Source organism: Pseudophryne corroboree, chromosome 7 (genome assembly GCF_028390025.1).
Source record: "Pseudophryne corroboree isolate aPseCor3 chromosome 7, aPseCor3.hap2, whole genome shotgun sequence".
Classification (NCBI taxonomy): domain Eukaryota; kingdom Metazoa; phylum Chordata; class Amphibia; order Anura; family Myobatrachidae; genus Pseudophryne; species Pseudophryne corroboree.
The window spans coordinates 8,947,573-8,974,134 of NC_086450.1; the positions used below are offsets into that span (position 1 = coordinate 8,947,573).

The 26,562-nt window shown below is 52.1% G+C and overlaps 1 protein-coding gene across 1 annotated transcript in view; it reads left to right on the top strand.

Annotated features, from left to right (window-relative positions):
* Nucleotides 1–530: 530 nt before the first annotated feature.
* The window catches only part of LOC134944098 (gamma-crystallin-3-like), a 38,676-nt gene continuing 12,644 nt past the window's right edge, over nucleotides 531–26,562 (top strand). The window contains exons 1-2 of the mRNA XM_063932666.1: nucleotides 531–634; nucleotides 2,014–2,256. Coding sequence (XP_063788736.1) covers nucleotides 626–634; nucleotides 2,014–2,256 — 252 coding nt within the window. The 5' untranslated portion in view covers nucleotides 531–625. The remainder of the gene's footprint in view (nucleotides 635–2,013; nucleotides 2,257–26,562) is intronic.

Consider the following 26,562-nt stretch of genomic DNA (forward strand, 5'->3'; position numbering starts at 1 on the left):
AGTTATTAAATATACCCCTATGTGTATAATGTGTATGTGGGCCTTATTCATTATCAGCCGGTATTGCGATGCAATCTCATTTTCCTGACTATCAGGCCAGTGCGCACATGCAGTGCCTAGTCTGCGCAAGTGCGGGCCGGGAGATGCTGTTGCATACCAGTAATGCAAACGCCTCTGCTTGACTGACAGGCAGAGGTGTTTGGGATATGGTAACATTTTCAGAGTTTATTTCATTTATTTATTTGTTCCTATAATAATTAATATTGTACTCCTAATAATAATAATAATAATAATAATAATAATAATACTACATCACCTATAGTACATTATACCTTTAGAGTCACACACATGTCTGTTACTGTACACTATAGCCTGCTGTGTATGTGCTACCCCAGGCTGCTCCCTCCTATTACTGTAAGTGTAACAATGCACTGGAGCTTCCAGCATAACTACACAATGGTATATTCAGAGAAACATAAAACAAATGAAAGCTATACGTTTTCCTTCCTAGACAAAAGGGTCATTGTCCCTTTAAATGTACACTATCAGCAGTATCGCACTATATAAGGCATGCTGTTGTGTTCCCCGGCAGCACTGAGCTTCTTGCAGACAGTTCTTGGCCACCATGGGAAAGGTAAGTGGTACTGTCATTAATTGGTCTCTGTTTCATATTAACTTTTTTCAGACTGAAAAAATTATTATAATAATTATAAAGAACTTGATCAGTAAGAAATGTTTGCCTATAATAAGACCAGCACCGACGCTTAGAACACACAGGAAAGAACACTGATATCTAATCACTTCCTGTTTGGACGCTAATTACCGGTCACATAAGAGATTGTGTAATGGGGGTGATTCAGAGTCGATCGTAGCCGTGCTAAATTTTTTAGTGTTACGCTATTTTTACAAACTATTGTATATAACCGCTCCAGCACTAACTTTTTCCATATTTAACATGAGTTTAAGAGAAGTCCAGCTATTATGAGGGTTTATGTATTACAGTCAGACATTGTTTAAAACCCCATAAAAATGAATATTGGGGGTAATTCTGAGTTGATCGCAGCAGGAACTTTGGCCCTCATTCCGAGTTGATCGGTCGCAAGGCGATTTTAGCAGAGTTACACACGCTAAGCCGCCGCCTACTGGGAGTGAATCTTAGCTTCTTAAAATTGCGACCGATGTATTCGCAATATTGCGATTACTAACTACTTAGCAGTTTCAGAGTAGCTCCAGACTTACTCTGCCTGTGCGATCAGTTCAGTGCTTGTCGTTTCTGGTTGACGTCACAAACACACCCAGCGTTCGCCCAGGCACTCCCACCGTTTCCCCGGCCACTCCTGCGTTTTTTCCGGAAACGGTAGCGTTTCCAGCCACACGCCCCTGAAACGCCGTGTTTCCGCCCAGTAACACCCATTTCCTGTCAATCACATTACGATCGCCGGAGCGAAGAAAAAGCCGTGAGTAAAAATACTTTCATCATAGTAAAGTTACTTGGCGCAGTCGCAGTGCGAACATTGCGCATGCGTACTAAGCGGATTTTCACTGCGATGCGATGAAAAATACCGAGCGAACAACTCGGAATGAGGGCCTTTGTTAGCAGTTGGGCAAAACCATGTGCACTGCAGGGGAGGCAGATGTAACATGTGCAGAGAGAGTTAGATTTGGGTGGGGTGTGTTCAATCTGCAATCTAAATTGCAGTGTAAAAATAAAGCAGCCAGTATTTACCCTGCACAGAAACAAAATAACCCACCAAAATCTAACTCTCTCTGCAAATGTTATATCTGCCCCCCAAGGTGCACATGGTTTTGCCCAACTGCTAAAAAATTTCCTGCTGCGATCAACTTGGAATTACCCCCATTGATTTTATCTCCCTAGAAAGAAAGGTGCAGGCACTCAGCTAGTTCTGTCTCAGCGGCCATCAGTTTTATACGTGCAGTTTACTTACTAACGCTGTTCTATAAATCACGTCCACGCTAAAGACAATAACCATTACAACTTGAATTTTCTGGCAGATTTTCTTTTACGAGGACAGGAACTTCCAGGGTCGCTGCTATGAGTGCAGCTCAGACTGTACAGACATGTCCTCTTACTTCAACCGCTGCAACTCCATCAAAGTAGAGAGTGGCGACTGGATCCTGTATGAGCACCCCAACTACAAGGGGCACCAGTACTATCTATGGAGAGGGGAGTACCCCGACTTTAACCAGTGGCTGGGTTACAATGACTCCATCAGATCCTGCCGCCTCACGCCTCAAGTAAGTATCACACAAAGGGTAGGATTCAAAATAATACACCAGTTCCTGGCAGTGGGTGATAACAGGCTCTGTGCTAGTTCCTGGCTCTGGGCAGTTGGTGATTACAGGCACTGTGCTAGTAGCTGGCTCTGGGCAGTTGGTGATTACAGGCACTGTGTTAGTTCCTGGCTGTGGGCAGTTGGTGATTACAGGCACTATGCTAGTTCCTGGCTCTGTGCAGTGGGTGATTACAGGCACTGTGCTAGTTCCTGGCTCTGGGCAGTGGGTGACTACAGGCACTGTGCTAGTTCCTGGCTCTGGGCAGTGGGTGATTACAGGCGCTGTGCTAGTTCCTGTCTCTGGGCAGTGGGTGATTACAGGCACTATGCTAGTTCCTGGCTCTGTGCAGTGGGTGACTACAGGCACTGTGCTAGTTCCTGGCTCTGGGCAGTGGGTGATTACAGGCACTGTGCTAGTTCCTGGCTCTGGGCAGTGGGTGATTACAGGCGCTGTGCTAGTTCCTGTCTCTGGGCAGTGGGTGATTACAGGCTCTGTGCTAGTTCCTGGCTCTGGGCAGTGGGTGATTACAGGCGCTGTGCTAGTTCCTGGCTCTGGGCAGTGGGTGATTACAGGCGCTGTGCTAGTTCCTGGCTCTGGGCAGTGGGTGATTACAGGCGCTGTGCTAGTTCCTGGCTCTGGGCAGTGGGTGATTACAGGCTCTGTGCTAGTTCCTGGCTCTGGGCAGTGGGTGATAACAGGCACTGTGCTAGTTCCTGGCTCTGGGCAGTGGGTGATTACAGGCGCTGTGCTAGTTCCTGTCTCTGGGCAGTGGGTGATTACAGGCAGTGTGCTAGTTCCTGGCTCTGGGCAGTGGGTGATTACAGGCGCTGTGCTAGTTCCTGTCTCTGGGCAGTGGGTGATTACAGGCTCTGTGCTAGTTCCTGGCTGTGGGCAGTTGGTGATTACAGGCACTGTGCTAGTTCCTGGCTCTGTGCAGTGGGTGACTACAGGCACTGTGCTAGTTCCTGGCTCTGGGCAGTGGGTGATTACAGGCGCTGTGCTAGTTCCTGTCTCTGGGCAGTGGGTGATTACAGGCACTATGCTAGTTCCTGGCTCTGTGCAGTGGGTGACTACAGGCACTGTGCTAGTTCCTGGCTCTGGGCAGTGGGTGATTACAGGCGCTGTGCTAGTTCCTGTCTCTGGGCAGTGGGTGATTACAGGCTCTGTGCTAGTTCCTGGCTCTGGGCAGTGGGTGATTACAGGCGCTGTGCTAGTTCCTGGCTCTGGGCAGTGGGTGATTACAGGCTCTGTGCTAGTTCCTGTCTCTGGGCAGTGGGTGATTACAGGCTCTGTGCTAGTTCCTGGCTCTGGGCAGTGGGTGATTACAGGCTCTGTGCTAGTTCCTGGCTCTGGGAAGTGGGTGATTACAGGCGCTGTGCTAGTTCCTGGCTCTGGGCAGTGGGTGATTACAGGCGCTGTGCTAGTTCCTGGCTCTGGGCAGTGGGTGATTACAGGCGCTGTGCTAGTTCCTGGCTCTGGGCAGTGGGTGATTACAGGCTCTGTGCTAGTTCCTGGCTCTGGGCAGTGGGTGATAACAGGCACTGTGCTAGTTCCTGGCTCTGGGCAGTGGGTGATTACAGGCGCTGTGCTAGTTCCTGTCTCTGGGCAGTGGGTGATTACAGGCAGTGTGCTAGTTCCTGGCTCTGGGCAGTGGGTGATTACAGGCGCTGTGCTAGTTCCTGTCTCTGGGCAGTGGGTGATTACAGGCTCTGTGCTAGTTCCTGGCTGTGGGCAGTTGGTGACTACAGGCACTGTGCTAGTTCCTGGCTCTGGGCAGTGGGTGATTACAGGCACTGTGCTAGTTTCTGGCTCTGGGCAGTGGGTGATTACAGGCTCTGTGCTAGTTCCTGGCTGTGGGCAGTTGGTGATTACAGGCACTGTGCTAGTTCCTGGCTCTGTGCAGTGGGTGACTACAGGCACTGTGCTAGTTCCTGGCTCTGGGCAGTGGGTGATTACAGGCGCTGTGCTAGTTCCTGTCTCTGGGCAGTGGGTGATTACAGGCACTATGCTAGTTCCTGGCTCTGTGCAGTGGGTGACTACAGGCACTGTGCTAGTTCCTGGCTCTGGGCAGTGGGTGATTACAGGCACTGTGCTAGTTCCTGGCTCTGGGCAGTGGGTGATTACAGGCGCTGTGCTAGTTCCTGTCTCTGGGCAGTGGGTGATTACAGGCTCTGTGCTAGTTCCTGGCTCTGGGCAGTGGGTGATTACAGGCACTGTGCTAGTTCCTGGCTCTGGGCAGTGGGTGATTACAGGCGCTGTGCTAGTTCCTGGCTCTGGGCAGTGGGTGATTACAGGCGCTGTGCTAGTTCCTGGCTCTGGGCAGTGGGTGATTACAGGCGCTGTGCTAGTTCCTGGCTCTGGGCAGTGGGTGATTACAGGCTCTGTGCTAGTTCCTGGCTCTGGGCAGTGGGTGATAACAGGCACTGTGCTAGTTCCTGGCTCTGGGCAGTGGGTGATTACAGGCGCTGTGCTAGTTCCTGTCTCTGGGCAGTGGGTGATTACAGGCAGTGTGCTAGTTCCTGGCTCTGGGCAGTGGGTGATTACAGGCTCTGTGCTAGTTCCTGGCTCTGGGCAGTGGGTGATTACATGCACTGTGCTAGTTCCTGTCTCTGGGCAGTGGGTGATTACAGGCACTGTGCTAGTTCCTGGCTCTGGGCAGTGGGTGATTACAAGCACTGTGCTAGTTCCTGGCTCTGAGCAGTTGGTGATTACATGCTCTGTGCTAGTTCCTGGCTCTGGGCAGTTGGTGATTACAGGCTCTGTGCTAGTTCCTTGCTCTGGGCAGTGGGTGATTTCAGGCACTGTGGTAGTTCCTGGCTCTGGGCATTCAGTGATTTCAGGCACTGTGGTAGTTCCTGGCTCTGGGCATTCAGTGATTTCAGGCACTGTGCTAGTTCCTGGCTCTGGGCAGGTGGTGATTACAGGCTCTGTGCTAGTTCCTGGCTCTGGGCAGTTGGTGATTACAGACACTGTGCTAGTTCCTGGCTCTGGGCAGTGGGTGATTACAGGCTCTGTGCTAGTTCCTGGCTCTGGGCAGTTGGTGATTACAGGCACTGTGCTAGTTCCTTGCTCTGGGTAGTGGGTGATTTCAGGCACTGTGCTAGTTCCTGGCTCTGGACAGATGGTGATTACAGGCACTGTGCTAGTTCCTGGCTCTGGGCAGATGGTGATTACAGGCACTGTGCTAGTTCCTGGCTCTGGGCAGTTGGTGATTACAGTCAATGTGCTAGTTCCTGGCTCTGGGCAGTGGGTGATTACAGGCGCTGTGCTAGTTCCTGGCTCTGGGCAGTGGGTGATTGCAGGCGCTGTGCTAGTTCCTGGCTCTGGGCAGTGGGTGACTACAGGCTCTGTGCTAGTTCCTGGCTCTGGGCAGTGGGTGATTACAGGCACTGTGCTAGTTCCTGGCTCTGGGCAGTGGGTAATTACAGGCACTGTGCTAGTTCCTGGCTCTGGGCAGTGTGTGATTACAGGCACTGTGCTAGTTCCTGGCTCTTGGCAGTGGGTGATTACAGGCTCTGTGCTAGTTCCTGGCTCTGGGCAGTTGGTGATTACAGGCACTGTGCTAGTTCCTGGCTCTGGGCAGTTGGTGATTACAGGCAATGTGCTAGTTCCTGGCTCTGGGCAGTGGGTGATTACAGGCGCTGTGCTAGTTCCTGGCTCTGGGCAGTGGGTGATTGCAGGCGCTGTGCTAGTTCCTGGCTCTGGGCAGTGGGTGACTACAGGCACTGTGCTAGTTCCTGGCTCTGGGCAGTTGGTGATTACAGGCACTGTGCTAGTTCCTGGCTCTGGGCAGTGGGTGATTACAGGCACTGTGCTAGTACCTGGCTCTGGGCAGTGGGTGATTACAGGCACTGTGCTAGTTCCTGTCTCTGGGCAGTGGGTGATTACAGGCACTGTGCTAGTTCCTGGCTATGGGCAGTTGGTGATTACAGGCTCTGTGCTAGTTCCCAGCTCTAGGCAGTTGGTGATTACAGGCGCTGTGCTAGTTCCTGGCTCTGGGCAGTGGGTGATTACAGGCGCTGTGCTAGTTCCCGGCTCTGGGCAGTCAGTGATTACAGGCTCTGTGCTAGTTCCCGGCTCTGGGCAGTGGGTGATTACAGGCGCTGTGCTAGTTCCCGACTCTGGGCAGTGGGTGATTACAGGCGAGGTGCTAGTTCCCGACTCTGGGCAGTGGGTGATTACAGGCGAGGTGCTAGTTCCTGGCTCTGGGCAGTGGGTGATTACAGGCACTGTGCTAGTTCCTGGCTCTGGGCAGTGGGTGATTACAGGCACTGTGCTAGTTCCTGGCTCTGGGCAGTGGGCGATTACAGGCACTGTGCTAATTCCTGGCTCTGGGCAGATGGTGATTATAGGTGCTGTGCTAGTTTCTGGCTCTGGGCAGTTGGTGATTACAGGCTCTGTGCTAGTTCCTGGCTCTCGGCAGTGGGTGATTACAGGCTCTGTGCTAGTTCCTGGCTCTGGGCAGATGGTGATTACATGCTCTGTGCTAGTTCCTGGCTCTGGGCAGTGGGTGATTACAGGCTCTGTGCTAGTTCCTGGCTCTGGGCAGTGGGTGATTACAGGCACTGTGCTAGTTCTTGGCTCTGGGCAGTGGGTGATTACAGGCACTGTGCTAGTTCCTGGCTCTGGGCAGTGGGCGATTACAGGCTCTGTGCTAGTTCCTGGCTCTGGGCAGATGGTGATTACATGCTCTGTGCTAGTTCCTGGCTCTGGGCAGATGGTGATTACAGGCTCTGTGCTAGTTCCTGGCTCTGGGCAGTGGGTGATTACAGGCACTGTGCTAGTTCCTGGCTCTGTGCAGTGGGTGACTACAGGCACTGTGCTAGGTCCTGGTTCTGGGCAGTTGGTGATTACAGGCACTGTGCTAGTTCCTGGCTCTGGGCAGTGGGTGATTACAGGCAGTGTGCTAGTTCCTGGCTCTGGGCAGTGGGTGATTACAGACTCTGTTCTAGTTTCTGGCTCTGGGCAGTGGGTGATTACAGGCTCTGTGCTAGTTCCTGGCTCTGGTCAGTTGGTGATTACAGGCGCTGTGCTAGTTCCTGGCTCTGGGCAGTGGGTGATTACAGGCGCTGTGTTAGTTCCTGGCTCTGGGCAGTGGGTGATTACAGGCACTGTGCTAGTTCCTGGCTCTGGGCAGTTGGTGATTACAGGCACTGTGCTAGTTTCTTGCTGTAGGCAGTGGGTGATTACAGGCAATGTGCTAGTTCCTGACTCTTGGCAGTGGGTGATTACAGGCGCTGTGCTAGTTCCTGGCTCTGGGCAGTGGGTGATTACAGGCACTGTGCTAGTTCCTGGCTTTGGGCAGTTGGTGATTACAGGCACTGTACTAGTTCCTGGCTGTAGGCAGTGGGTGATTACGGGCGATGTGCTAGTTCCAGGCTCTGGGCAGTGGGTGATAACAGGCACTGTGCTAGTTCCTGGCTCTGGGCAGGTGGAGATTACAGGTGCTGTGCTAGTTCCTGGCTCTGGTCAGTAGGTGATTACAGGCGCTGTGCTAGTTCCTGGCTCTGGGCAGTGGGTGATTACAGGCACTGTGCTAGTTCCTGGCTCTGGGTAGTGGGTGATTACAGGCTCTGTGCTTGTTCCTGGATCTGGGCAGTGGATGATTACAGGCGCTGTGCTAGTTCCTGGCTCTGGGCAGTGGGTGATTACAGGCTCTGTGCTAGTTCCTGGCTCTGGGCAGTGGGTGATAACAGGCACTGTGCTAGTTCCTGGCTCTGGGCAGGTGGAGATTACAGGTGCTGTGCTAGTTCCTGGCTCTGGTCAGTAGGTGAGTACAGGTGCTGTGCTAGTTCCTGGCTCTGGGCAGTGGGTGATTACAGGCACTGTGCTAGTTCCTAGCTCTGGGCAGTTGGTGATTACAGGCACTGTGCTAGTTCCTGTCTCTGGGCAGTGGGTGATTACAGGCGATGTGCTAGTTCCCGGCTCTGGGCAGATGGTTATTTCAGGCACTGTGCTAGTTCCTGGCTCTGGGCAGTGGGTGATTACAGGCACTGTGCTAGTTCCTAGCTCTGGGCAGTTGGTGATTACAGGCGCTGTGCTAGTTCCTGGCACAGGGCAGTGGGTGATTACAGGCAGTGTGCTAGTTCCTGTCTCTGGGCAGATGGTGATTACAGGCAATGTGCTAGTACCTGGCTCTGGGCAGTTGGTGATTACAGGCAATGTGCTAGTACCTGGCTCTGGGCAGTGGGTGATTACAGGCACTGTGCTAGTTCCTGGCTCTGGGCAGTGGGTGATTACAGGCACTGTGCTAGTTCCTGGCTCTGGGCAGTGGGTGATTACAGGTACTGTGCTAGTTCCTGGCTCTGGGCAGTGGGTGATTACAGGCAGTGTGCTAGTTCCTGGCTCTGGGCAGTGGGTGATTACAGACTCTGTTCTAGTTTCTGGCTCTGGGCAGTGGGTGATTACAGGCTCTGTGCTAGTTCCTGGCTCTGGGCAGTGGGTGATTACAGGCACTGTGCTAGTTTCTTGCTGTAGGCAGTGGGTGATTACAGGCGATGTGCTAGTTCCTGGCTCTTGGCAGTGGGTGATTACAGGCGCTGTGCTAGTTCCTGGCTCTGGGCAGTGGGTGACTACAGGCTCTGTGCTAGTTCCTGGCTCTGGGCAGTGGGTGATTACAGGCACTGTGCTAGTTCCTGGCTTTGGGCAGTTGGTGATTACAGGCACTGTACTAGTTCCTGGCTGTAGGCAGTGGGTGATTACGGGCAATGTGCTAGTTCCTGGCTCTGGGCAGTGGGTGATTACAGGCACTGTGCTAGTTCCTTGCTCTGGGCAGTGGGTGATAACAGGTACTGTGCTAGTTCCAGGCTCTGGGCAGTGGGTGATTACAGGCACTGTGCTAGTTCCTGGCTCTGGGCAGGTGGAGATTACAGGTGCTGTGCTAGTTCCTGGCTCTGGTCAGTAGGTGATTACAGGCGCTGTGCTAGTTCCTGGCTCTGGGCAGTGGGTGATTACAGGCACTGTGCTAGTTCCTGGCTATGGGCAGATGGTGATTACAGGCTCTGTGCTAGTTCCTGGCTCTGGGCAGTGGGTGATTACAGGCACTGTGCTAGTTCCTGGCTCTGGGCAGTTGGTGATTACAGGCACTGTGCTAGTTCCTGGCTCTGGGCAGTGGGTGATTACAGGCACTGTGCTAGTTCCTGGCTCTGGGCAGTGGGTGATTACAGGCACTGTGCTAGTTCCTGGCTATGGGCAGTTGGTGATTACAGGCGATGTGCTAGTTCCTGGCTCTGGGCAGTGGGTGATTACAGGCACTGTGCTTGTTCCCGGCTATGGTCAGATGGTGATTACATGCTCTGTGCTAGTTCCTGGCTCTGGGCAGTGGGTGATTACAGGCGCTGTGCTAGTTTCTGTCTCTGGGAAGTGGGTGATTACAGACACTGTGCTAGTTCCTGGCTCTGGGCAGTGGGTGATTACAGGTACAGTGCTAGTTCCTGGCTCGGGCAGTGGGTGATTACAGGCACTGTGCTAGTTCCTGGCTCTGGGCAGTGCGTGATTACAGGCACTGTGCTAGTTCCTAGCTCTGGGCAGTTGGTGATTACAGGCGCTGTGCTAGTTCCTGGCACAGGGCAGTGGGTGATTACAGGCAGTGTGCTAGTTCCTGTCTCTGGGCAGATGGTGATTACAGGCAATGTGTTAGTACCTGGCTCTGGGCAGTTGGTGATTACAGGCAATGTGCTAGTACCTGGCTCTGGGCAGTGGGTGATTACAGGCACTGTGCTAGTTCCTGGCTCTGGGCAGTGGGTGATTACAGGCACTGTGCTAGTTCCTGGCTCTGGGCAGTGGGTGATTACAGGTACTGTGCTAGTTCCTGGCTCTGGGCAGTGGGTGATTACAGGCAGTGTGCTAGTTCCTGGCTCTGGGCAGTGGGTGATTACAGACTCTGTTCTAGTTTCTGGCTCTGGGCAGTGGGTGATTACAGTCAATGTGCTAGTTCCTGGCTCTGGGCAGTGGGTGATTACAGGCACTGTGCTAGTTTCTTGCTGTTGGCAGTGGGTGATTACAGGCGATGTGCTAGTTCCTGGCTCTTGGCAGTGGGTGATTACAGGCGCTGTGCTAGTTCCCGGCTCTGGGCAGTGGGTGACTACAGGCTCTGTGCTAGTTCCTGGCTCTGGGCAGTGGGTGATTACAGGCTCTGTGCTAGTTCCTGGCTCTGGGCAGTGGGTGATTACAGGCACTGTACTGGTTCCTGGCTGTAGGCAGTGGGTGATTACGGGCGATGTGCTAGTTCCTGGCTCTGGGCAGTGGGTGATTACAGGCACTGTGCTAGTTCCTGGCTCTGGGCAGTTGGTGATAACAGGTACTGTGCTAGTTCCTGGCTCTGGGCAGTGGGTGATTACATGCACTGTGCTAGTTCCTGTCTCTGGGCAGTGGGTGATTACAGGCGCTGTGCTAGTTCCTGGCTCTGGGCAGTGGGTGATTACAAGCACTGTGCTAGTTCCTGGCTCTGAGCAGTTGGTGATTACATGCTCTGTGCTAGTTCCTGGCTCTGGGCAGTTGGTGATTACAGGCTCTGTGCTAGTTCCTTGCTCTGGGCAGTGGGTGATTTCAGGCACTGTGGTAGTTCCTGGCTCTGGGCATTCAGTGATTTCAGGCACTGTGGTAGTTCCTGGCTCTGGGCATTCAGTGATTTCAGGCACTGTGCTAGTTCCTGGCTCTGGGCAGGTGGTGATTACAGGCTCTGTGCTAGTTCCTGGCTCTGGGCAGTTGGTGATTACAGACACTGTGCTAGTTCCTGGCTCTGGGCAGTGGGTGATTACAGGCACTGTGCTAGTTCCTGGCTCTGGGCAGTTGGTGATTACAGGCACTGTGCTAGTTCCTTGCTCTGGGTAGTGGGTGATTTCAGGCACTGTGCTAGTTCCTGGCTCTGGACAGATGGTGATTACAGGCACTGTGCTAGTTCCTGGCTCTGGGCAGATGGTGATTACAGGCACTGTGCTAGTTCCTGGCTCTGGGCAGTTGGTGATTACAGTCAATGTGCTAGTTCCTGGCTCTGGGCAGTGGGTGATTACAGGCGCTGTGCTAGTTCCTGGCTCTGGGCAGTGGGTGATTGCAGGCGCTGTGCTAGTTCCTGGCTCTGGGCAGTGGGTGACTACAGGCTCTGTGCTAGTTCCTGGCTCTGGGCAGTGGGTGATTACAGGCACTGTGCTAGTTCCTGGCTCTGGGCAGTGGGTAATTACAGGCACTGTGCTAGTTCCTGGCTCTGGGCAGTGTGTGATTACAGGCACTGTGCTAGTTCCTGGCTCTTGGCAGTGGGTGATTACAGGCTCTGTGCTAGTTCCTGGCTCTGGGCAGTTGGTGATTACAGGCACTGTGCTAGTTCCTGGCTCTGGGCAGTTGGTGATTACAGGCAATGTGCTAGTTCCTGGCTCTGGGCAGTGGGTGATTACAGGCGCTGTGCTAGTTCCTGGCTCTGGGCAGTGGGTGATTGCAGGCGCTGTGCTAGTTCCTGGCTCTGGGCAGTGGGTGACTACAGGCACTGTGCTAGTTCCTGGCTCTGGGCAGTTGGTGATTACAGGCACTGTGCTAGTTCCTGGCTCTGGGCAGTGGGTGATTACAGGCACTGTGCTAGTACCTGGCTCTGGGCAGTGGGTGATTACAGGCACTGTGCTAGTTCCTGTCTCTGGGCAGTGGGTGATTACAGGCACTGTGCTAGTTCCTGGCTATGGGCAGTTGGTGATTACAGGCTCTGTGCTAGTTCCCAGCTCTAGGCAGTTGGTGATTACAGGCGCTGTGCTAGTTCCTGGCTCTGGGCAGTGGGTGATTACAGGCGCTGTGCTAGTTCCCGGCTCTGGGCAGTCAGTGATTACAGGCTCTGTGCTAGTTCCCGGCTCTGGGCAGTGGGTGATTACAGGCGCTGTGCTAGTTCCCGACTCTGGGCAGTGGGTGATTACAGGCGAGGTGCTAGTTCCCGACTCTGGGCAGTGGGTGATTACAGGCGAGGTGCTAGTTCCTGGCTCTGGGCAGTGGGTGATTACAGGCACTGTGCTAGTTCCTGGCTCTGGGCAGTGGGTGATTACAGGCACTGTGCTAGTTCCTGGCTCTGGGCAGTGGGCGATTACAGGCACTGTGCTAATTCCTGGCTCTGGGCAGATGGTGATTATAGGTGCTGTGCTAGTTTCTGGCTCTGGGCAGTTGGTGATTACAGGCTCTGTGCTAGTTCCTGGCTCTCGGCAGTGGGTGATTACAGGCTCTGTGCTAGTTCCTGGCTCTGGGCAGATGGTGATTACATGCTCTGTGCTAGTTCCTGGCTCTGGGCAGTGGGTGATTACAGGCTCTGTGCTAGTTCCTGGCTCTGGGCAGTGGGTGATTACAGGCACTGTGCTAGTTCTTGGCTCTGGGCAGTGGGTGATTACAGGCACTGTGCTAGTTCCTGGCTCTGGGCAGTGGGCGATTACAGGCTCTGTGCTAGTTCCTGGCTCTGGGCAGATGGTGATTACATGCTCTGTGCTAGTTCCTGGCTCTGGGCAGATGGTGATTACAGGCTCTGTGCTAGTTCCTGGCTCTGGGCAGTGGGTGATTACAGGCACTGTGCTAGTTCCTGGCTCTGTGCAGTGGGTGACTACAGGCACTGTGCTAGGTCCTGGTTCTGGGCAGTTGGTGATTACAGGCACTGTGCTAGTTCCTGGCTCTGGGCAGTGGGTGATTACAGGCAGTGTGCTAGTTCCTGGCTCTGGGCAGTGGGTGATTACAGACTCTGTTCTAGTTTCTGGCTCTGGGCAGTGGGTGATTACAGGCTCTGTGCTAGTTCCTGGCTCTGGTCAGTTGGTGATTACAGGCGCTGTGCTAGTTCCTGGCTCTGGGCAGTGGGTGATTACAGGCGCTGTGTTAGTTCCTGGCTCTGGGCAGTGGGTGATTACAGGCACTGTGCTAGTTCCTGGCTCTGGGCAGTTGGTGATTACAGGCACTGTGCTAGTTTCTTGCTGTAGGCAGTGGGTGATTACAGGCAATGTGCTAGTTCCTGACTCTTGGCAGTGGGTGATTACAGGCGCTGTGCTAGTTCCTGGCTCTGGGCAGTGGGTGATTACAGGCACTGTGCTAGTTCCTGGCTTTGGGCAGTTGGTGATTACAGGCACTGTACTAGTTCCTGGCTGTAGGCAGTGGGTGATTACGGGCGATGTGCTAGTTCCAGGCTCTGGGCAGTGGGTGATAACAGGCACTGTGCTAGTTCCTGGCTCTGGGCAGGTGGAGATTACAGGTGCTGTGCTAGTTCCTGGCTCTGGTCAGTAGGTGATTACAGGCGCTGTGCTAGTTCCTGGCTCTGGGCAGTGGGTGATTACAGGCACTGTGCTAGTTCCTGGCTCTGGGTAGTGGGTGATTACAGGCTCTGTGCTTGTTCCTGGATCTGGGCAGTGGATGATTACAGGCGCTGTGCTAGTTCCTGGCTCTGGGCAGTGGGTGATTACAGGCTCTGTGCTAGTTCCTGGCTCTGGGCAGTGGGTGATAACAGGCACTGTGCTAGTTCCTGGCTCTGGGCAGGTGGAGATTACAGGTGCTGTGCTAGTTCCTGGCTCTGGTCAGTAGGTGAGTACAGGTGCTGTGCTAGTTCCTGGCTCTGGGCAGTGGGTGATTACAGGCACTGTGCTAGTTCCTAGCTCTGGGCAGTTGGTGATTACAGGCACTGTGCTAGTTCCTGTCTCTGGGCAGTGGGTGATTACAGGCGATGTGCTAGTTCCCGGCTCTGGGCAGATGGTTATTTCAGGCACTGTGCTAGTTCCTGGCTCTGGGCAGTGGGTGATTACAGGCACTGTGCTAGTTCCTAGCTCTGGGCAGTTGGTGATTACAGGCGCTGTGCTAGTTCCTGGCACAGGGCAGTGGGTGATTACAGGCAGTGTGCTAGTTCCTGTCTCTGGGCAGATGGTGATTACAGGCAATGTGCTAGTACCTGGCTCTGGGCAGTTGGTGATTACAGGCAATGTGCTAGTACCTGGCTCTGGGCAGTGGGTGATTACAGGCACTGTGCTAGTTCCTGGCTCTGGGCAGTGGGTGATTACAGGCACTGTGCTAGTTCCTGGCTCTGGGCAGTGGGTGATTACAGGTACTGTGCTAGTTCCTGGCTCTGGGCAGTGGGTGATTACAGGCAGTGTGCTAGTTCCTGGCTCTGGGCAGTGGGTGATTACAGACTCTGTTCTAGTTTCTGGCTCTGGGCAGTGGGTGATTACAGGCTCTGTGCTAGTTCCTGGCTCTGGGCAGTGGGTGATTACAGGCACTGTGCTAGTTTCTTGCTGTAGGCAGTGGGTGATTACAGGCGATGTGCTAGTTCCTGGCTCTTGGCAGTGGGTGATTACAGGCGCTGTGCTAGTTCCTGGCTCTGGGCAGTGGGTGACTACAGGCTCTGTGCTAGTTCCTGGCTCTGGGCAGTGGGTGATTACAGGCACTGTGCTAGTTCCTGGCTTTGGGCAGTTGGTGATTACAGGCACTGTACTAGTTCCTGGCTGTAGGCAGTGGGTGATTACGGGCAATGTGCTAGTTCCTGGCTCTGGGCAGTGGGTGATTACAGGCACTGTGCTAGTTCCTTGCTCTGGGCAGTGGGTGATAACAGGTACTGTGCTAGTTCCAGGCTCTGGGCAGTGGGTGATTACAGGCACTGTGCTAGTTCCTGGCTCTGGGCAGGTGGAGATTACAGGTGCTGTGCTAGTTCCTGGCTCTGGTCAGTAGGTGATTACAGGCGCTGTGCTAGTTCCTGGCTCTGGGCAGTGGGTGATTACAGGCACTGTGCTAGTTCCTGGCTATGGGCAGATGGTGATTACAGGCTCTGTGCTAGTTCCTGGCTCTGGGCAGTGGGTGATTACAGGCACTGTGCTAGTTCCTGGCTCTGGGCAGTTGGTGATTACAGGCACTGTGCTAGTTCCTGGCTCTGGGCAGTGGGTGATTACAGGCACTGTGCTAGTTCCTGGCTCTGGGCAGTGGGTGATTACAGGCACTGTGCTAGTTCCTGGCTATGGGCAGTTGGTGATTACAGGCGATGTGCTAGTTCCTGGCTCTGGGCAGTGGGTGATTACAGGCACTGTGCTTGTTCCCGGCTATGGTCAGATGGTGATTACATGCTCTGTGCTAGTTCCTGGCTCTGGGCAGTGGGTGATTACAGGCGCTGTGCTAGTTTCTGTCTCTGGGAAGTGGGTGATTACAGACACTGTGCTAGTTCCTGGCTCTGGGCAGTGGGTGATTACAGGTACAGTGCTAGTTCCTGGCTCGGGCAGTGGGTGATTACAGGCACTGTGCTAGTTCCTGGCTCTGGGCAGTGCGTGATTACAGGCACTGTGCTAGTTCCTAGCTCTGGGCAGTTGGTGATTACAGGCGCTGTGCTAGTTCCTGGCACAGGGCAGTGGGTGATTACAGGCAGTGTGCTAGTTCCTGTCTCTGGGCAGATGGTGATTACAGGCAATGTGTTAGTACCTGGCTCTGGGCAGTTGGTGATTACAGGCAATGTGCTAGTACCTGGCTCTGGGCAGTGGGTGATTACAGGCACTGTGCTAGTTCCTGGCTCTGGGCAGTGGGTGATTACAGGCACTGTGCTAGTTCCTGGCTCTGGGCAGTGGGTGATTACAGGTACTGTGCTAGTTCCTGGCTCTGGGCAGTGGGTGATTACAGGCAGTGTGCTAGTTCCTGGCTCTGGGCAGTGGGTGATTACAGACTCTGTTCTAGTTTCTGGCTCTGGGCAGTGGGTGATTACAGTCAATGTGCTAGTTCCTGGCTCTGGGCAGTGGGTGATTACAGGCACTGTGCTAGTTTCTTGCTGTTGGCAGTGGGTGATTACAGGCGATGTGCTAGTTCCTGGCTCTTGGCAGTGGGTGATTACAGGCGCTGTGCTAGTTCCCGGCTCTGGGCAGTGGGTGACTACAGGCTCTGTGCTAGTTCCTGGCTCTGGGCAGTGGGTGATTACAGGCTCTGTGCTAGTTCCTGGCTCTGGGCAGTGGGTGATTACAGGCACTGTACTGGTTCCTGGCTGTAGGCAGTGGGTGATTACGGGCGATGTGCTAGTTCCTGGCTCTGGGCAGTGGGTGATTACAGGCACTGTGCTAGTTCCTGGCTCTGGGCAGTTGGTGATAACAGGTACTGTGCTAGTTCCAGGCTCTGGGCAGTGGGTGATAACAGGCACTGTGCTAGTTCCTGGCTCTGGGCAGGTGGAGATTACAGGTGCTGTGCTAGTTCCTGGCTCTGGTCAGTAGGTGATTACAGGCGCTGTGCTAGTTCCTGGCTCTGGGCAGTGGGTGATTACAGGCACTGTGCTAGTTCCTGGCTATGGGCAGATGGTGATTACAGGCTCTGTGCTAGTTCCTGGCTCTGGGCAGTGGGTGATTACAGGCACTGTGCTAGTTCCTGGCTCTGGGCAGTTGGTGATTACAGGCACTGTGCTAGTTCCTGGCTCTGGGCAGTGGGTGATTACAGACACTGTGCTAGTTCCTGGCTCTGGGCAGTGGGTGATTACAGGCACTGTGCTAGTTCCTGGCTATGGGCAGTTGGTGATTACAGTCGATGTGCTAGTTCCTGGCTCTGGGCAGTGGGTGATTACAGGCACTGTGCTTGTTCCCGGCTATGGTCAGATGGTGATTACATGCTTTGTGCTAGTTCCTGGCTCTGGGCAGTGGGTGATTACAGGCGCTGTGCTAGTTTCTGTCTCTGGGAAGTGGGTGATTACAGACACTGTGCTAGTTTATTTATTTATTTATTATTTATTAGCAGTTTCTTATATAGCGCAGCATATTCCGTTGCGCTTTACAATTAGAACAACAATTATAGAACAAAACTGGGCAAAGACAGACAGACAGACAGAGGTAGGAAGTCCCTGCTCGCAAGCTTACAATCTATAGGGAAATAGGCATTGATACACAAGGATAGATGCTACCTGTCACATAATGGTTCCCCAGGTTGCTAGGTTCTTATATGATATGATCACCCAGCAATGTTGGAAGACAAAATGTGAGTTTATGTGGACTGTACAGAGGGGATGTAACTTGATAGGGAAGCTGTGAAGGTTATGTGTGTGGGTCTGAAATTTGGTAGGCTTGTCTGAAGAGATGAGTTTTCAGAGAACGTTTAAAGGTTTGGAGACTAGAGGAGAGTCTTATTGTGCGTGGGAGTGCATTCCACAGAGTGGGTGAAGCCCGGGTAAAGTCCTGTAATTTTGAGTGGGAACAGGTAATACATGTGGATGAGAGACGCAGATCTTGTGCAGAGCGGAGAGGTCTGGTAGGGAGATATTTTGAGATGAGTGAGGAGATGTATGATGGTGCAGTTTGGTTAATAGCCTTGTATGTAAGTAAAAGTATTTTATATTTGACACGGTAGAATACCGGTAACCAATGGAGGGACTGACAGAGCGGATCAGCAGATGAAGAACGTCTGGCGAGGAAGATTAGCCTCGCAGCTGCATTTAAAATGGATTGAAGTGGTGATAGCCTATGTTTGGGAAGACCAGTAAGGAGACTATTACAATAATCAATGCGGGAGAGTTCCTGGCTCTGGGCAGTGGGTGATTACAGGTACAGTGCTAGTTCCTGGCTCTGGGCAGTGGGTGATTACAGGCACTGTGCTAGTTCCTGGCTCTGGGCAGTGGGTGATTACAGGCACTGTGCTAGTTCACGGCTCTGGGCAGATGGTGATTACAGGCACTGTGCTAGTTCCTGGCTCTGGGCAGTGGGTGATTACAGGTACAGTGCTAGTTCCTGGCTCTGGGCATTCAGTGATTACAGGCACTGTGCTAGTTCCCGGCTCTGGGCAGTTGGTGATTACAGGCACTGTGCTAGTTCCCGGCTCTGGGCAATTGGTGATTACAGGCACTGTGCTAGTTCCCGGCTCTGGGCAGATGTTGATTACAGGCGATGTGCTAGTTCCTGGCTCTGGGCAGTGGATGATTACAGGCACTGTACTAGTTCCTAGCTCTGGGCATTCAGTGATTACAGGCACTGTGCTAGTTCCTGTCTCTAGGCAGATGGTGATTACAGGCACTGTGCTAGTTCCTGTCTCTGGGAAGTGGGTGATTACAGGCCCTGTGCTAGTTCCTGGCTATGGGCAGTTGGTGATTACAGGCGATGGGCTAGTTCCTGGCTCTGGGCAGTGGGTGATTACAGGCACTGTGCTAGTTTCCGGCTCTGGTCAGATGGTGATTACAGGCACTGTGCTAGTTCCTGTCTCTGGGAAGTTGGTGATTACAGACACTGTGCTAGTTCCTGGCTCTGGGCAGTGGGTGATTACAGGTACAGTGCTAGTTCCTGGCTCTGGGCAGTGGGTGATTACAGGCACTGTGCTAGTTCCCGGCTCTGGGCAGATGGTGATTACAGGCACTGTGCTATTTCCTGGCTCTGGGCAGTGGGTGATTACAGGCAGTGTGCTAGTTCCTGGCTCTGGGCAATGGGTGATTACAGGTACAGTGCTAGTTCCTGGCTCTGGGCATTCAGTGATTACAGACACTGTGCTAGTTCCTGGCTCTGGGCAGATGGTGATTACAGGCACTGTGCTAGTTCCTGTCTCTGGGAAGTGGGTGATTACAGACACTGTGCTAGTTCCTGGCTCTGGGCAGATGGTGATTACAGGCACTGTGCTAGTTCCTGTCTCTGGGCAGTGGGTGATTACAGGCACTGTGCTAGTTCCTGGCTCTGGGCAGTGGGTGATTACAGGCTCTGTGCTAGTTCCGGTCTCTGGGCAGTGGGTGATTACAGGCACTGTGCTAGTTCCTAGCTCTGGGCAGTTGGTGATTACAGGCACTGTGCTAGTTCCTGTCTCTGGGCAGTTGGTGATTACAGGCGATGTGCTAGTACCTGGCTGTGGGCAGTGGGTGATTACAGGCACTGTGCTAGTTCCCGGCTCTGGGCAGATGGTGATTACAGGCACTGTGCTAGTTCCTTGCTCTGGGCAGTGGGTGATTACAGGCGCTGTGCTAGTTCCTGGCTCTGGGCAGTGGGTGATTACAGGCGCTGTGCTGGTTCCTGGCTCTGGGCAGTGGGTGATTACAGGCACTGTGCTAGTTCCTGGCTCTGGGCAGATGGTGATTACAGGCACTGTGCTAGTTCCTGTCTCTGGACAGATGGTGATTACAGGCACTGTGCTAGTTCCTGTCTCTGGGCAGATGGTGATTACAGGCACTGTGCTAGTTCCTGGCTCTGGGTAGTGGGTGATTACAGGCACTGTGCTAGTTCCTGGCTCTGGGCAGTGGGTGATTACAGGCGATGTGCTAGTTCCTGTCTCTGGGCAGTTGGTGATTACAGGCGATGTGCTAGTTCCTGGCTCTGGGCAGTGGGTGTATTACAGGCACTGTGCTAGTTCCCGGCTCTGGGCAGATGGTGATTACAGGCACTGTGCTAGTTCCTGTCTCTGGGCAGATGGTGATTACAGGCACTGTGCTAGTTCCTGGCTCTGGGTAGTGGGTGATTACAGGCACTGTGCTAGTTCCTGGCTCTGGGCAGTGGGTGATTACAGGCGCTGTGCTAGTTCCTGGCTCTGGGCAGTGGGTGATTACAGGCTCTGTGCTAGTTCCTGGCTCTGGGTAGTGGGTGATTACAGGCTCTGTGCTAGTTCCTGGCTCTGGGTAGTGGGTGATTACAGGCACTGTGCTAGTTCCTGGCTCTGGGCAGTGGGTGATTACAGGCGATGTGCTAGTTCCTGGCTCTGGGCAGTGGGTGATTACAGGCGCTGTGCTAGTTCCTTGCTCTGGGCAGTGGGTGATTACAGGCGCTGTGCTAGTTCCTGGCTCTGGGCAGTGGGTGATTACAGGCACTGTGCTAGTTCCTGGCTCTGGGCAGTGGGTGATTACAGGCACTGTGCTAGTTCCTGGCTCTGGGCAGTGGGTGATTACAGGCTCTGTGCTAGTTCCTGGCTCTGGGCAGTGGGTGATTACAGGCGCTGTGCTAGTTCCTGGCTCTGGGCAGTGGGTGATTACAGGCACTGTGCTAGTTCCTGGCTCTGGGCAGTGGGTGATTACAGGCTCTGTGCTAGTTCCTGGCTCTGGGCAGTGGGTGATTACAGGCGCTGTGCTAGTTCCTGGCTCTGGGCAGTGGGTGATTACAGGCTCTGTGCTAGTTCCTGGCTCTGGGCAGTGGGTGATTACAGGCACTGTGCTAGTTCCTGGCTCTGGGCAGTGGGTGATTACAGGCACTGTGCTAGTTCCTGGCTCTGGGCAGTGGGTGATTACAGGCTCTGTGCTAGTTCCTGGCTCTGGGCAGTGGGTGATTACAGGCGCTGTGCTAGTTCCTGGCTCTGGGCAGTGGGTGATTACAGGCACTGTGCTAGTTCCTGGCTCTGGGCAGTGGGTGATTACAGGCTCTGTGCTAGTTCCTGGCTCTGGGCAGTGGGTGATTACAGGCGCTGTGCTAGTTCCTGGCTCTGGGCAGTGGGTGATTACAGGCTCTGTGCTAGTTCCTGGCTCTGGGCAGTAGGTGATTACAGGCTCTGTGCTAGTTCCTGGCTCTGGGTAGTGGGTGATTACAGGCACTGTGCTAGTTCCTGGCTCTGGGTAGTGGGTGATTACAGGCGCTGTGCTAGTTCCTGGCTCTGGGCAGTGGGTGATTACAGGCACTGTGCTAGTTCCTGGCTCTGGGTAGTGGGTGATTACAGGCGCTGTGCTAGTTCCTGGCTCTGAGCAGTGGATGATTACAGGCTCTGTGCTAGTTCCTGGCTCTGGGCAGTGGGTGATTACAGGCGATGTGCTAGTTCCTGTCTCTGGGCAGTTGGTGATTACAGGCGCTGTGCTAGTTCCTGGCTCTGGGCAGTGGGTGATTACAGGCGATGTGCTAGTTCCTGGCTCTGGGCAGTGGGTGATTACAGAAACTAATATGGACTAAACAACAACAACAACAACAACAACAACAACTAACAGTAGTGTAATTTAACTGTTTAGAGTAATTCAATCAACAAATAAGTGTGAAGAAGCATGGCATCTTTAAAAACATTTTTTGGGGGAACGCTATTAACATACAGTACAGTATATACTTATTGTTAGCCATGCCTGGCACCCTCCCCTGGGTTGCACTGGTGATATTTGACTGGAGACTCAGCAGTAAGCATCTATGTGGAATAAAAAGAAAGTGTTCCCTATTGCAGTGGTTTCCAAACTTTTTTAAATCACGGCGCCCTAGAATATCAGAATTCTTTTTCACGGCACCCCTAGGCCAAAAATTTCTTATTAAGAAATTTAGAAAGATATATTACATTAAGTAGATTGTGTTTATATGTCATCCTTGGGGTCAGTTTTGTGGTGAGGGACGATATTTGCTTCTGTTTGGCCACATATTGTATGACTGGCAGCCACCAGCACTGGTTTTGCCTATTTTATTGACCATGAATAATTTGAATTGGTCCTGGACCACCAACCCAGGGCACCCCTGCAAGTGTCCCGAGGCACCCCAGGGAGCCACGGCACATAGTTTGGGAACCTCTGCCCTAGCGTATATTCCTATTTTCTCTGTGAAAACTATAAATGAGAAGTAACTGCTGGAAAGTAAAACTATAAGGGGTAAATTTACTAAGATGGGAGTTCTTTGCAAGATGGGATGTTGCCCATATCAACCAATCAGATTCTACTTCTCATTTATCTAGCACCTTCTAGAAGATAATACCTGGAATCTGATTGGTTGCTATAGGAAACATCCCATCTTAAATATAACTCCCATCTTAGTAAATTTACCCCTAATTCTGCATTATCTAAATTGAAAATCATCAGAAACTCTACAGAAAAAATAAATAAAAAAATAAAAAAAGCAGAAGAATGTTTATGCATTCTACATTTATGGGTATATTCAATTGAAGTCGAAAGCTGCCGTCTGTCGAAAAGACGGCAGTTTTCGACTTTTTAAGGTCGGAAGGGGTTCCGACCAATCCAATCTAACCCCAGATTATTCGACAAGTCGAGGAAAAGCACGTGGATCGGCGGAATAGCTGCCGGTCCGCATGCTTGTGTCGAAAACGGGGCCAAAACCGAAAGGTTTGGCCCCCTTTCGACCATTTCAATTTGACTTTAAAAAAAGTCGAAGTGAGATACGGGAGCAGAGACGGGGAGAGCAGCGCCGGAGGATGTATCACAGCCGTCACTCACAGCAGCGTCCACACGGCTCCAGCAAGCGAGACCTCGCTTGCAGGAGCCGGGTGGATTCTGCCATGAGCGGCGGCTGTGATGCGGGGATGGAGAGAGGCAGAGACGGGGGGATGGGGGGAAGAGACGGGGGAGAGCCGCGGGCAGACGGGGGAAAGCAGCTCCCGCATCTCAATTCAACTTTTTTTAAAGTTGAATTGAGAATGCATTGAATAGCCCAGGTCGGATCCATTCCGACAAATGAATGTCGGAATGGATCCCACTTCAAATGAATATACCCCTTAGAGCAGGCATTCCCAACCATGGTCCTCAATGCACACTAACAGTGCAGGTTTCTCTTACTTCCTAGAGGATGCTGGGGTCCATATTAGTACCATTGGGTATAGACGGGTCCACCAGGAGCCATTGGCACTTTAAGAGTTTGAGAGTGTGGTCTGGCTCCTCCCTCTATGCCCCTCCTACCAGACTCAGTTTAGAAAATGTGCCCGGAGGAGCCGGTCACAGCCAGGGGAGCTCTACAGAGCTTTCCTGATAAAAGTTTATCTTATAGTTTATTTTTTTACAGGAGGCTACTGGCAACAGCCTGCCTGCATCGAGGGACTGTGGGGGATAGCAGTGTCCGCCCTGAGGGGTCTGAGCCACTATCTCCGCTGACTGGACATTGAGCTCCAGAGGGGATAGATTGCGCCCCGCCACAGGGGAACGCTCACCCCGGCAGTCAGCCGCCACCCCCTTGCAGAGCTGAAGTTGGCGAGTGAGTCACTGTCCCCCCTTACAAGCGGGGGTCAGTGTGAAGAGGGCGGCTTTATGGGTAGGAGCGCGGTATTAACCGCGCTCCCAGACGGCTCAACGGTACTGTGGTGGGGCGCCCTGAGCCAGCATAAAACCCTACACTGACCATTTCCAGCCTGTCAGCGTCTGCGGATCTCAGCCAGCAAACAAATCCTCAGGCCAGTATAATCTTACAGGAGCGGGAAGACAGCGCCATTGAAGGGGCGGAGCTTCTCCTCAGAGCGGACCCAGCAATGATCAGCACCATTTTCCTGCCTGCAGCTCACTGCCAGTGGATGAACAGGTCCCTCCAGAGCACCTCCAGCTATCTGTACAGTACCAGGGGGTTGTAGAAGGGAGGGGAGGCTGTGTATAGACTGTGTCACCTATTAAGGGACACAGTCAGCGCTGGTTAGGGTCTCTCTATACCTATAATAGCACTGTGTGTGGGTTGGCTCCAATATCTGTGTCTCTCTGCCATTCTTGGGGGGGGGGGGGGGGAACTCTGTCTACCCAGTACCCTGTGTTTGTGGGGTGTTTGGTGTGTATGTGACAGCATGTCTAGGGACACTGTTTCATATGCTGCAGAGGATTTATCTTCCCAGGAAGACTCCATACCATGTAATCAGGGTTGCACTGTTGTAGCGCAGATCCCAGCTAGAGAGCAAGAATGGTTAGTCTCTCTGAGGGGGACTATTTCTCAGATTTCTGATAGAGTTGCTAGGACTGAGCATGCTACTCAGATCCTACAATCCTCTATGGCTGTATGGTCTGATACTGCTTCCTCGGGGTCCCCTGCGGTACATTCTCACAAACGTTCACTTGCCAAACTTATGCAGGATGACACGGACACCGACTCTGACACCGCAGACGGTGATGGGGATGTGTCAAGGGGGACGGCATCACTTGCTAAGGGGGTGCAGTTGATGATTGAAGCTGTAAGGGATGTGTTACACATTACTGACACAGCTCCTGAGCAGGTAGAGGAGGCCTTTTTCACAGACAATAAAAAGCCCCCTGATAAAGCTGAATTCCTTTATCGTATAAATAACCCTTTATGAGGTCTTAGAACACTGTACGCTGACTACGTAAGAAGTACCGTAAGGGTACGCTACTTGCGTAACGATCGCTCAGCCGTAGGCGAGACGCTCAAGCGTCGCGTTCGCTCACGGCCCAGAGATCACAGACTGGCACACTATTGGCTACAGACAAACGTAATGATTCGCTATGGCGTAGCGGACGCTCGAGACCACGAGGAGATCACCAGCGGCGCCGACGCTCACAACGCTATACCTTGATATCTATACCTTTAACAATGAGATACACAGTATACCTTTATGTAGAGACAGTGTGTAAGTGCAACCTGGTGTAACCTGATTAACTACAAAGCTGCTTGAGCGTCACCGACGCTCTGTGAACACTTAACACTATGAGAAAATACACAGATACTTGTTTAGGGTCCAAAGCCTATTAAATGTATTATAACTAATATACTTGTAAAAAGGAATCACGGTACAAATGATACACTACAATATAACAGAGACTTCCTAACCAAATAACTACACTATAAATACAATACAATACAATCTAATCAAGGGAAAATACGAGAGAAAGAGTAGAGAGAGAGAGAGAGAGGTAGAGATGAGAGAAATGGCTCACAGTAAGACAATATGATCACGGAGAGAAACTTACGCACAAGGGGAAACGATCGCATGCGCCTCTGGACATCCAGCTTCCCGATTATCAGCAATGAGAACCGTTTGATGAGAAGTGAAAGCTGGATGCCACAGGCCCGTCTTTTATGCTACTCACACAATGCAATCTAATGGTCCCTACAACCTCATTGTCCATTGGACGCAGGAATTCGGCTTCGCATTATAACAAAAGGTCATAGGGTGATTCATACAGGTGGGCTGTGACGATTTCAAACAGCTCAGGTGGGTGGGAAACTAGGTTTCCCGCCGCATACCTGAGTAAGAGTAAATAATAGTAATGGACATAAACTTCTTATGTCCATAACTATTCGCACGAGCGATTAATACGCTCCAAACCAACACCGGAATATTGCTATTTAAATACTCTTCCGATGGGTACCAAACACTACTGTATGACTCCTGTTAGACCCTTCCTACAATACAAAGAGGGATCCCTCCGATCAGGGACATTCTATATTAACCAAACTTTCAGAATCTATCAAAGGGACCATGATCTATAAACTACGTTAATTGTGGAAATATGTAACGATTGGGTCGCACGCTACGACTACATACTCTTTACCGTAAATACGCATACCGATGCGAGCGGGTGCACGCATCAGCGGGTATGCGCTATCACGGGAAAGCGCACGCATGCGCAGCGCGGACCAGTGTGAGGTGCAAATATGGCAGTGTGCATAGAGATATTTTTCTGACTTTGACAGTCCACCCTTTGGCAGTCAATAATAACTGCCACCTTCTAAAACATTTCAAAAGGAGAAAAATATAAGTCAGGGGTTAATTCATTTCCATGGTTGGGTAAGGAAGAAGAGAGGAGTAGGTGTGAAAAGGGTATGACCTAGTGAGATAGCAGAAGCATGTGTGTATGAGTCCATGTTTGGGGGGGTCATGTATCATCGTGCCGAACGTGTTGTAAATCAAGCTTCGAGGTATTGCGAAGTATACATTTGAATTCCTTCTTATCCCGTGGTACAGGTCTGTGGATGGGCTGTCAAACTTTACCGAGCTCTTTTCGGCTTTTGAACAAAATGGGGAGCACATTTTAGTTGATGATACATGAATGGGGGAATATGTGATTGCTGATACCTGTGCCTGTATTCCCTATACTATGTGTGTTATTACCTGAGGGTTGTAGAGATGAAGATGAAGAACACTTATGGAAAATGCAATGATATTCTATGTCAGGTAAATGTACATCTGTCGTCGAAGTTTTGTTCGGTATCAGTTGAAAGTCGTCTTCTTTGCGCTGTTTTGCTCGTTAGGCATGAGCAATAAGCTTTGTCAATGCCATCAGATTTACAAAAAAATGTTGGGCTAGCATAAGTTTAAGAATACTAGGGAAACTGGGGATCCATGGCAAAGTTCATCAAATGTCCATTTCTCAAGTGGTCAAAACTCCTTCTTTGGTCCATCCGTTGTCTGTATAGCGTCTCGTCAACTTCCTCGTCCAAGGGGGTCTTTTTATCTTGGAGAAAAGCAGAAAAACAGGTGAAAGAAACGGACCGTATAATCGCATTTTTCATCACATCCTGGTTTCTATCATTGGGTCATAAATCAAATCCAGGTTAATTACAGTTTCCTCACTCCTCAAACTCATCACTCTTGTACTTTGTTTGCACCTCATTAAAGCCTGCCCGCATCTAAATATCAATCCAATAGATATAACAACACCTAAAATACATAGGAGAAACTTTCCAACATCCATTATGACTCCTTGAGCCCAGTCTCCTAAACCGGAGAACCAATTTCGCGGGTTCA